Source organism: Dromaius novaehollandiae, chromosome 1 (assembly GCF_036370855.1).
Source record: "Dromaius novaehollandiae isolate bDroNov1 chromosome 1, bDroNov1.hap1, whole genome shotgun sequence".
NCBI classification, from domain to species: domain Eukaryota; kingdom Metazoa; phylum Chordata; class Aves; order Casuariiformes; family Dromaiidae; genus Dromaius; species Dromaius novaehollandiae.
This window is the reverse complement of record NC_088098.1, coordinates 212,357,196-212,368,458: the sequence shown is the minus strand read 5'-3', so window position 1 is coordinate 212,368,458 and position 11,263 is coordinate 212,357,196. Positions and strand designations below refer to the sequence as shown.

At 52.7% G+C, this 11,263-nt stretch overlaps 1 protein-coding gene across 1 annotated transcript; it reads left to right on the top strand.

Annotated features, from left to right (window-relative positions):
* The first annotated feature begins 2,759 nt into the window (after nucleotides 1–2,759).
* LOC135327180 (maestro heat-like repeat-containing protein family member 2B) lies at nucleotides 2,760–10,489 on the top strand. The gene is made up of 13 exons (XM_064505183.1): nucleotides 2,760–2,871; nucleotides 3,724–3,865; nucleotides 4,788–4,840; nucleotides 5,564–5,671; nucleotides 6,014–6,133; nucleotides 6,336–6,458; nucleotides 6,965–7,117; nucleotides 7,645–7,767; nucleotides 8,149–8,228; nucleotides 8,738–8,873; nucleotides 8,998–9,090; nucleotides 9,959–10,111; nucleotides 10,232–10,489. Exons 4-13 carry the CDS (start codon nucleotides 5,588–5,590, stop codon nucleotides 10,349–10,351), a joined length of 1,185 nt encoding a protein of 394 aa, XP_064361253.1. The 5' UTR covers nucleotides 2,760–2,871; nucleotides 3,724–3,865; nucleotides 4,788–4,840; nucleotides 5,564–5,587; the 3' UTR covers nucleotides 10,352–10,489.
* The last annotated feature ends 774 nt before the right edge of the window (nucleotides 10,490–11,263 follow it).

The window sequence follows — 11,263 nt, the reverse complement described above, 5'->3', positions numbered from 1 at the left end:
ATGTGCTGATATCTGGTTAAAGAAACAATCAACCAAAAACAGGAAATTTCAACAGGGTAGTTTCAGCGCACAATGCTGCTGACTCCACCTAACACAAAAATTTTAAAGCTAGATCTAACCAAGTTTGGTTTAACTGCAGAAGGATAAGACATCTTTAAATATTTTAATGCTTTAAATGCTGAAAGTAACTTTTTGTCAATTTTTTTCACATGAACTTCCATTGAAAAGATAAAAGTATATACCTTGTATCCATGCTCCTCTATTCACTTAGCTTTGAAAAATAAAAGCAAATACATATCTTCGTAAGCATTAGGCTCATTTTGATTTTATACTTTAGAATATGTTCCTGCTGTAGCTAAGCCACAATGTACAAAAGAGAACATGATTAAGGAGCCAAGGAGACAATTAACAGGGAGGCACTGATAAGAACTCCTTCTGAAGGAAAAGACAGCCTGGTTTATGCATTTTAACCAACATCTCTTCAGGACAGGATTCATTAATGACTCTAAAGCAGACACAAAACACCAGAGCTCACACATGAATATGCTCAGCAATGACTCAAGAAGATCAGGAATGAAATAAAATGGAAAGTAGTAGTCCATTTATTCAGTGTAATTCTTTAAAGCTTTGTCCACTAATCAACAAGTTAATAACATGTGCATGGGCTACCTCAAACGTATTCTTCACAGATACTAATCTCCGTAAAAAGGAGGCACCTACTTCTTTCTCCTCATTTAAAAACTCACTAATCAAAGCATAGAAGCACCAATTACATTAGTAACATCACTGTAGATTTTTAAAGTTGTGACAAGCTTTTCAGAAGAATGCTACTGCTCTAAGGCAGTATGTTCCACATGTAAAAGATGTCCACTACTTTAGATTCCATGTGTGTGCTTTGTACCTTCAAATCTCAGCGCTGAAAGGAGCCCATTAGCTATTTAACCTCTGAAGAATATTCATTGCTTGCAGCAGAAGCTGAAAACCAGCGCTCTCCACTCATTATCTCTCCAGTTGCTCCAGTGAATATCTAGCTGTTTTACACAAAATGGAAAGGAGGAATACCCACTGCTTCAGAAAAGCTCCTGGCTCGGAGCACTATCTTGGGAGTGCAGTGATGGTTTCCAATCACTGCTCCAAATCTGAGCGGAGAAAGACACTTCCATCTGGGTCTACCAGAACGTCACTGCATAGATAGGGAAAAGGGCAGTCACGAGCACTACTACCACCACGATACGTTTTGCTCAAGAAAGAACAAGATTGTCCCAGGCTGGCAGCTGAGACTCTAGCAGGGAGAGGGACCCCTCTCAGAATTTGGGGCCCCTTAAACATGTCTTTTATTTGACACTAAGCAAGGCCTCCACATGAGTACAGGCCATGCTATGGGCAAGATCCTTCTCTTAACTGTTTATCACTGCTGTCCTATCCATAGGGCAGTTCCCAAGAGAAATTAATTCATTTTACTCCAGGCAAAACCAGCTGGCTCATTCACATCAAAAATTTACACACTCATGGCACTACCAGCTTTGGAGGGGAGGGGAAATGGGCATCCCCCTTCGGAAGTCCTCTCTCTCACTGGCACAAGCACATTGGGAAGTGGACAGCTATCTAAACATGTCTCGTATTTCCCTGGCACTGAGTCAGAGCGGAGGGCCCTGCACCAGTGCCTGCAGAGACCAGCTGGAGCACTCTGGAGCATCTTGCTGAACCTGGGCCAGGCTCTGCAGACACCATTAGGGCTTCAGGCACTCAGAAGGTGATCCCAGTAGTGGTGAGCTGGCAGTCCCATTTCAGAGTAAGCCCAAGAAGACCAACTATCTTGCATTTAAGAAAACACCAATGCAAGCAGTTGCACCACTTTGGTGGACTAGTTTCTCTAAGGGACTTCCTGCGCTCAACGAAGGAGGAAAGCCCTTGTTTTGAACTCAGGAGCCCAGCTTTCTCTCTGCTGATGACAAAGACTATAGACAGAGACTAGCTGGCCATCTTACCTGTTGAAATCTGCTGCCTGAAAATGGAAGGCAGTTAACCTCTCCTAACATCTTGCCTGCAAGTTGTGCAGAAGGAACCAACCAACTCTGCAAACCGAACTCGGCAAGGAAGCCTGCCGAGGACGGTACAGGGAGGAAGAGGAGACAGGTTTCTCTCACAAGTACACTGGCCCACTACAGGGACAGCAGATGCCTCTGAAGCCAGTAGGTGTAACTCCAAATACCAAACGGCACAGGCTAGTTTATGGCAACCAGTCATTTATAAGGAGCATCCAAGCACTGTAAGGTCGTATTTACGTAAAACAGAAGATACAGCCAGGGCAACCAATCCTTTTTTTCGTCTTCTGTTCTTGCTCAGGATTGTGTCTGACACAGGCCTTCACAGGAATTAAAAGCTAAACGGCTGTACTACACTCCACTTAGCACTCTATTACAAACACACTGTTAACAGGAAAAGCGCAGCAGGTTCCCCGAGCCGGCAGAGCGGCGGCGATGGCGGCAGCAGCAGCAGCAGCGGGAGGACGAGGTGCCTCGAGCTGAGGAGAAAAACAGCCGTTGGGGCCGTTGGGGCGGCTGCCGCCCCTCCCGTGCGCGCTCCCGAGCCCCGTCGGCGCCAGGCGCGGGGCGGGCTGGGCTCCGCGGAGACGAGCGCGGGCGGGGCAGGCGCTGTGGGCGGTGCCGCTGCTGGTGCGGGGCAGCGAACTGCATCTCCCGTCAGCCCCCGCGCTGCCACCCTTAGGCCGCCCGCGCCTCGCGGTGCACCTTGGGAGTTGTAGTCCCATCACGCACTCGCCACTACCAGCCGTGACGCTTCGCGAAGCTTCTGAGGTGGCTGCGGCCATGTTTGGGGGGAGTCGGGCAGCCTTTCTTTCCTAGGGAGAAGGTGCGCCTTAGGGAGTGACTTCAGTCTTGGCTAATGTCGAGGGAAAATTCAATAGCTACTGTCCTTTATGTAAGCTCTGCTGGGAGAAGGGGCAGGCACTAGAGTATTATGGTGAGGTCCGAACCAGGATAAAATCGTCACATTGGTTCAGTGTTGGTCGAGCTGAGGCTTGGGACAGTGTCTGTGGTTGAGTCTGTCTCATCAGAACTGTTTGGGAAGGAGGAAATGGCTGAGACTCAGACAAGTACTTAAGTGCCTCTGTGAAAACAAAGGTCATGCCTGAAACCCATGCTAAGCTTAAGGTTGTGGGTAAAATGGGAAAGGAACAAAGGTAGAAAGGTTCTTAACTGAAGAAGAGCAGCATTTGGGCCATCTGAGCCTAATCTAGGTGTTGGAGCCAGTGTTTCCAAGAGGAAATGCTGGGTGATAGGGCTGGGAGACTGATGTATGACGGATGGAATTACCCATCTGTCACTGAGGCTTGTTCTCCTGGGAGGCTTTTGCTTAATAGGGGCTTAGATCTGGGCTGTTGCATAGGGCTAAGACACAGACACAGGAGCCCTCACTTTTTTCTATGCTGCTTGGACTTGCAGGGGCGGGAATCAGCTTTTGAGTATATAAAGGGAGTCTGCTGGAGCACATCTTTCCTTTCATGGACTGCCTGGGGATTCCTCCTGTGACTCTCTGGAGCAGCAAGGAGGCTGCCTTCCTCAGGGAGGCAGTGCAAAAGGAGAAGCAGCTCTGCTGGGTGCTGGCTGCCATGGCAGGAGCAGACCCCTCCTTCTTTCTGGGACCAACTGCTGTTCCTCTGGCAGGCCTGCAGCTCCACTTCTCTCTCCTTCCCTCTTCTAGTTGCTTGCCCGCTTTCCCTATGAAGGAGGTGGATACGGAGTTGCTGCCCTGCAATTGCTGCAGGCCCTTCACAGGAGGATTCACCGAGCGGTGGGCATTCCTTGGAGGGTGCAGATCCCGTCCCTGCTGCAGTACCTTGAAGGTAAGGGGTCTGCTGGGAGGGGATAGAGCTGGAGAGCACACAAGGGGAGGCAGGAGAAGGCAGGTCCCCATGTGAGCAAGGGGAACAGGGCCTTGAGAGTCTTCAAGCCATCTTGTTTTGCATGCCTTCCAGTTGCAGGCAGCTGGCACAGACAGCTGAGAGAGGCAATGCCCCTGAGCCCCGCCGAGGCCCTGGTGGGATTTAGCCTCACACGTTGCGTCAGAAGGGCCGGCTCTGGCAGCATCCCCCCATCCTTGCTTGGATAGCACTGGGGAGGGATCGCCTTGCCCCTTCTGGAGGTTTGGTGACACTGCCCTCTCTTGGCAAGTTCAGAGTCACCAGCGGAGTCCAGCTTGGCAGCAGCAGCAGCTCTTTCTCACAGGAAACCCAAGATGGTCTGGAAAGGCCCTTCTGCTTCCTTTTCTTTTTCTTTCCTTTTTCTCCTTCTCCTGGGAGGAAATAGGAGCTACAGACTGGATGCAGAGCCCCCGGGAAAGTTCATTTGGCCACCTGAGTGCGGCTGCTCTGGCACTTTGTCAAGTGAAATGACACGTTCCTGAAACGCCTCTCTCAGTAGCTTGCTAGCGTAGGCTAAAAGGCCATAATTTTGCAGAAAACGTGTGTTCCGTGGAGTGTGCGCTGTGTTCTGGATGGTTGTGGCAGCTGCTTTGAAGCAGTGGGCATGACAAGGGGCCAGTATTTCCCAGATGTGATTCAGTGGCCTTGGAAGAAATGGGAGTCCGACATGCTCTCTGCCTTTGGCCCCCCAAAGAGGGTGGCACAGGTGTCTTTTAGCTCTGACATACTCGGTGTGTTCTGGTAGCTGGTAGCTGGGGTTTTTGGTTACAAAGGAGACACTGGGATGCTTCTCTTGGGCTCCCTGAAATGAGATGACCTGCTGCTGTGCCTTCTTGCTTTCCAGGAAAAGATGAGAGCTCCCTGGACTGTGCAGAATGGGAGGGCCTCCTGCTGAAGGTACAGCGTTCTTTTGTGCTGTCTGAAGGAGAGAGGGAAGACAAGAGAGAGCAAAACAAGTCTGTGGGGAGGACGGGACAGTAGGCAATGAGGAATGCTACTAACTAGACAGCGGCCACTTGAGTGCGAAGACGAACAAAATGCATTTTGCTGTTCATTGGCATTGCAATGACTGGAACAGGACTGCAAATGCAGACTTCCATAGGAAACCATGTCTGGGAAGCTACAGGCTTGTTTCTGATTCTCTGGTGTAATACCTTTTTGACATTGTGACCCGCTTGATCGGGTCATGAGGAATGAGAGAAGATAACCAGAAAAGGGACATCCTGAGGGTGTCAGGCAAGGCGTGAGATCACCCACCCGATCTTCCGAGGTTTCCCTCAAGTTCCAACCCCATCTTTGGTTCGTAGAGATCAGGAAACAAATGAGGGTGTGTGGGGGACGGGTGGCTGGTCTTGGTGGTAAGGTTTTGGGTGTCCCTGTGCTCTCCCTAAACTTGGGCCTGTTGTCCAAAAAGCGCTGCTGCCTCTTTGTCTAGAGTTTCCTGAGAGCCAGGGGAACCTTAGCTGCCATGTTGCAAGAAGAGCCCGGGGCAGCTTAAAGGGAAGATGGCTTATCCGTAGTGCTAGCTATCCCCAGAGAACTTCTTGTTAGGTTGGAAGGTGCAAAAGGCCTTGACAAAACCTGAGGCAGCCTTTGCTTCACTTTGTGTTTTCTCCATAGTTCCTGAGAACATCCCTAGAGACAATGGAGGACCACACCTGGATGGTGCACTTGAACGCTGAGTTAACTCAGCAGATGGCCAAGTATCCGAACCTTTCCAAGGAGAAGGTTGGTCCTCTGCTAGGACTTTGCCTCTACTGCTCGTCTCTGGGAGGTGTGGTGGCAAAGCCCCAGGACGCTTCTCTGACTGATGTATGAGCTAAGACAGGCTCTTCTCAACACAGTCTCTTTTCACTGCTTCCCACTCCCTGCCCTCCAAAATGGCTTTCTTCTTCTTCATCATCTTCTTCTTTAAATTCTCTGCGTAGAGCCAGTCACTGGAGTGGGCTAAAGAATGGGCTGTTTCCATAGTCTTGCATGCGGAGCTGTCTCTTGGCCCTCGAGATGGAGTGGTACCCGAGTGCTCTGCTTCTGCAGCACTGTCAGGGGTGCTGGCCTCTTCTCTTTCAGGGTTTCCTGTACAAGGCTGTGGGGACAGCACTGGCAGCTTCTCAGAACGTCAGCTATGTTCAGGAGCAGATGCAGAGCTATTTGGAAGGAATCCGTTCTCTGGAACCTTCTGAGAGAGAGGTGGGCGTTCTCTTCCTCGTGCTGCTTTCTCCAGTGTTCCCCAGAGAAGCCTGAGTCTCCTTGCCAGACTCCACCTTCTGGTGGGGCTTGATTTGGGGCTTTCGGTTGCTGAGTCCCTCAGGCAATATCCTGCTTGGCCACTGGAGCTGGCAAGGGACGAGTGTGTGGGACGGAAACCGACTCCCTCTTCACTGTGTTGCAGGGCCCAATCTCTGTGCTAGCATGCTGTGCTGAGAGCCACCTTGATCTTGCCTTGACTGTTGTCCGAGCGTTTGATGCTGCTGCGCAGAAAAGTAGACTTTCGGGGGTCCTCACCGTCTGGGAGGTAAGGGAAGTAGGTTTTCCTTGGTGTCTTGGTTCTGTCTGCTTGTGCAAGACCTGCCTGAAGCCTCTCCCCTGGAGTTGTGCTCCTTCAGGCACCTTCCGGAAGCAGCATGTTTACGCAGGCATGGGTGAAAGCTGCCCAGTGGTGGCAAGAAGAGCAAATGGCCACGGGAAGAGTGTTGAGCATGATTTCAGCTCAGCTGGCAACTGGGAAAGAGGCAGGGTCACTGGGCAGTGATGGGACTCCAGGGCTCTCCATGGGGGAGGTTCTGCACTTCAGCCCTCCGTTGCCTAAGAGCTCCAGCTAGTGTGAGGGACAACAGCTCTCTTCCCCAGCGAGTTCAGAGAAGCTTTGAGGAATTCCTTGAGGAAAGGCTTTGGGAAGTGTGGGTGGAAATGGCAAGTTCATATGGGTTTGGAGGCACTTTCTCAATGAGAAGCAAATGGAAAGGCTGCGGTAAAACAAAGAGGTTGGACTGATTCCTGACGGCTGTTTCAACTGTGCAGGAGAACGAAGAGGCGAAAAGAGCAAAGATGTGTGCTGCTCTCATGCTAGCCTACAGCCGGATAGCTCTGCACGCTCCCAGAGAGCTGCTTTGTTCCCGAGTCGAGATGGTCATCGTGGAAAACATCCTGTGCCAGTACAGGAGCAGCTCGCAGGTGGGCGCTCAGAATGCTCTTTGTTCGAGCTGCCAGTTCAGAGCCAGCTCCAGCCCTCCTCTGAACCGGAGCCTACTGAGACAGAGGATCTGCCTGGAAAGATCCCCGCTCCATAGGAGTCCTGAACCTCGGCTTTCCCACCTGTCACTGTATGCCCTTTTCACATCCCTCTGTCATTGTGGTTCTTTGTGTTCTGGGTGGCTTGTCTGAGATGCTAGAGATTCTAAGCCCAAAGAGATTTGCTTCCCCTCTCTTTTAGGCTAGAGTCGGGGGGGTCTCTTCTGGGTAAGAAGCTGGCGAGGCCACGTCCTCCTAGGACCTGAGGGGACATCTCCTCCCTCTGAAATAGAGCCAGAGCTCAGGTCGCTGAGGCTTGTGGAGGATGCCGTTTCTTCCCTGCATGGCACTTTGGGGATAGCTTTGGCCCTGGGTTAATTATCCCTTGGTGCTCGTGTTAGCCTTTTGCCCTTTGGTCCTTTGAGCGGCTCCGCATGTGTGTCATCTTGTTTTTCTCTCCTGGTCCTCAGGACGTAGAGCTCAAGCTGGCCCTGATCCAGAGCGTCGCCGAAGTCAGCTGTGCCATTCAAGGTGTCAGCAACGTGAAGAGCTTTAATTTCTCTTCCAAAAGGGTGCTGCTTGCGATTCTGCTGGTGAGTGACACGGCACGAGGGAGGCTGTCCTGCCAAAGAGCTGGTGTTTGTGCAGTGAGATGCACGCGTTTCCTCCGAGGTGCAGTGTTCTCTGTTGGTTGTGAAAGACCCTGGGCAAAGCTGGGAACTTCCAAGCCCAGTCCCCAGCCTGCCGGGACCGCTGTGTGCTGCCACCCTGTGGGCAGGGCCTGGGAAGAGCAATGGCTCCGTCCTCTCTGGAGCTGGGAAGCGCTCTTAGGGCAGAGGTGTGGGAGCAGTCTGCAGGAAGGCTGTATGTGTTTGTCGCAAGAGTGGAAGAAGAGGCCGATTGTCTTGCTGAGGGAGGGCCCTCTTCTTCCCTCCCTGCTGACCTCTCTGTATTTGTCTCTCTGTGAACTACAGGACTTCATGGAGCAGGAGCCCGTGGGTTGCCCAGCTTCTCCTGTGCCTTGCAAGGCAGTGCTTGCACTTGAGCATTTGAGGTGGGGCATTTCCTCCTGGGTGTTGAGTATTCTCCTGCGTGCTGCAGAGCAGCTGACCAGAGCTTCACGGTTGACCCAGCCATGGGGTCAGGAGCTGCTTTTGGTGTGGGATGAGGTGGCGGTCAGCACTTCATATGCTCCTGGAAGGCATGAATGTGGCAGAGGGACTGGAGTCCAGGTTTGGAGAGAGACGGCTTGGGGCTGTAGACTGGAGGAGTGTGGGGAAGAGAGTGTCAGCGGTGTGGGGGAAAGGCTTCTGGCGGGCAGGCTGGCTGTGTGGCTGAGGGAAGGGAGCTGCCCGCTCTCTGTAGCCTGGGAGTCTGATGTTCTGCTGTGGCCTGTGAGTGAGGCAAGAATCCATGGAAGCAGGTGGAAGTGCTCCCTGTCAAGGAAGCGCAGTGCTGGGATTTGGGGCTCCAGCTTAGATGGACTCTAGCTGCCACTGGACCCCCTCTGGCTAATACTGTTGAGTGTCCTGTCTGAATTGTCTCTCTTTTGTTTTCTGCCAGCAAGATCAAGCCGTCCCTGACCCGGGAGGAAAACTGCCATCTGCTTCGCCAGTGCTCGCAAGGCCTAATTGCCCTGCCTCCCCTTGAGCCGAGCAGAGAGGAAGGGGAGGCAGCAAAGGATGCTCAGCATGGGCAGGTAGCTGCCAAGCCCCTGCTGCTGCCCCCAGTGTTCAGTGCTGCCCTGAATTCTGGAAGCCTCTCTGGCTGAGTTTTGAGGCCCCATGGGAGTTCACCTGTCAGCCCTTCTCTCCTGCTTTTAGTCTCTCTATAGACAATCCCTGGGAGCTCTCAGTCGGCTCATGACAACTCTTGAGGAAGACCTGACCTCCTCCTGGCTCCAGGAAACCTTCCATGTGAGTAGTAAAGAGGAGAAAGGGAAACTCTCCTCTCTTGTCAGGAGGCCGGCCAAGGGTGGAGGGCCTCCCTGCTTGAGGGGGATCCTTAGAGAAAAGGAGATTTTTCAGAACAGGGCTCAACACGTGCAATTCCTGCTTGGAGTGAAGAGAACTAGGTACCACAGTGGCTGCAGGAGTTGTGCTGTTTGTTGTCAGGATGTGTTGCAAAGTGAGCCGTTGTGTAATGGGAGCAAGATGGCCCTGTCAGACAGATGCAAGGGCACTCCCAGTCTTTGCTGATGAATGAACGCTATTTGCAAGTAGATGCAATAATATAGTAAGTCCTCAGTGGTAGGTTACCTCACAGTGGTGAGGAATTCCCATGGAGGCCACTGTGCCCTTAGTGCTGTTCCTTGGGGAAGCTTGGAGATTGGAAAGGACTGTGTGTGTGTGTGTGTGTGTGTGTAAATGAAGCAGGGAAGCTGCAAGGCCTGAGGGCTTTCTCTTTGTTGTAACATGCATTTCCTGGCAAGTCTTGTTAGGCAAGCCCTATGTCTCAAGTGACGCACGCTGTAGTGAAATCAGTACGCTTAACATCTTCACAAACTCCTCCATACAGCCTCTGCCTTCAGTGTTCTGTTGGAGCTATTTTGAGAGTATAAGTTGTGTATGCAGGCAAAGGCCCTAACGGCAGAGCCTTCCAAATCTGTGAGCTACGTAACTCCGGAGAAGCAGTGGTATGCACCACATGGACTACAAAGCACTGCCAGCCTTCACCGTTAGCTAGCAGCTGAACTAAGGAGCTGCTCAAGGTTTCTTGTCCTTTCTTGGTAAGAGTGGAAGCAGAGTTGTGATGTTGTTTCTCCTGGTTCTTATTCCTCTCCAGGTTGCATGCCACTACTTGCCCTTGGAGCAGGCGAGAGACTTTCTGAAGGCTGTCTCGGGCAGCATGCTGTCCTTCAGCCCCACTTGTGCAAATGCAGCAAGAAAGTGGATGATGATCTTTCTGGAGCAACGTGGGAGAGAACTCCTCCCAGAGGTGAAACACCCGTGGTTTCTCTTGGCCGTTCGGACATTGACATTGGGCTGCTGCGCTACACCTTCCAGTCAGGAGGGCTCAGCTTGCGTGCTGAACCTGTCCTTGCCTTGTTCCCTCCAGGTGCCAGAAGTCCTGACAGTCCTTTATGACCGTCTGCCAGCTTGCCAACAGGACGCCCTGAGAGTTTCTTTGATGCCGTATCTCTGCTGGCCTCCTATCACTCAGAGGCAGTTAAATTAATTAAAAGCTAAATGGCTGTACTGCCCTCCATTTAGCACTCTATCACAAACACACTGTTAACAGCAAAAGTGCGGCAGGCTCCCCAAGCCGGCAGAGCGGTAGTGGCAGCAGCGGGAGGACGAGGCGCCTCGAGCTGAGGAGAAAAACAGCCGTTGGGGCCATTGGGGCGGCTGCCGCCCCTCCTGCGCGCGCTCCCGAGCCCCGTCGGCGCCAGGCGCGGGGCGGGCTGGGCTCCGCGGAGACGAGCGCGGGCGGGGCAGGCGCTGTGGGCGGTGCCGCTGCTGGTGCGGGGCAGCGAACTGCATCTCCCATCAGCCCCCGCGCTGCCCCGTGCCGAGGAGCCGCGGCCACATCGGCCGCCCGCGCCTCGCGGTGCACCTTGGGAGTTGTAGTCCCATCACGCACTCGCCAGCACCCGCACAAGCGATCCAGGAGGTTTCCACAGAGCATCGATGATAACGTCCTCATGCAGGTGACAGAGGAGACAACAAGGAGGGGGGCTCTGCTGGACCTCGTCCTTATGAACAGGCAAGGGCTGCTTAGAGATGTGAAGGTGGGGGGGACACCCTGGCTGCAGCGACCATGAGATGGTGGAGTTCAGGATGCTGCGAGGAAGGAGCAGGGCACAAAGCAGGATCACAACCCTGCATTTCAGGACAGCAGACTTTGGCCTCTTTAGGGACCTGCTGAGAAGAATCCCATGGCATAGGGCCCTAAAAGGAAGAGGGCTCCAAGACAACTGGTTCATATGTAAAGATCACCTTCTCCAAGCTCAAGAACGGTGCATCCCAGTGAGCAAGAAGTCGAGCCAAGCGGGCAGGAGACCTGCAAGGATGAACAAGGACCTCCTGGCAAAACCCTAACAGAAGCGTACAGTGTACAGAAGGTGGAAGCAGGGACAGAGAACCTGGG

Bases quoted from the DNA above. Each gene is read 5' to 3' on its own strand.
- LOC135327180 (XM_064505183.1), top strand. From the start codon at position 5,588: ATGGAGGACCACACCTGGATGGTGCACTTGAACGCTGAGTTAACTCAG. The intron at 7,118-7,644 runs GTGGGCGCTCAG...CCTGGTCCTCAG, and splicing joins AGTACAGGAGCAGCTCGCAG to GACGTAGAGCTCAAGCTGGC. The intron at 9,091-9,958 runs GTGAGTAGTAAA...ATTCCTCTCCAG, and splicing joins GGCTCCAGGAAACCTTCCAT to GTTGCATGCCACTACTTGCC.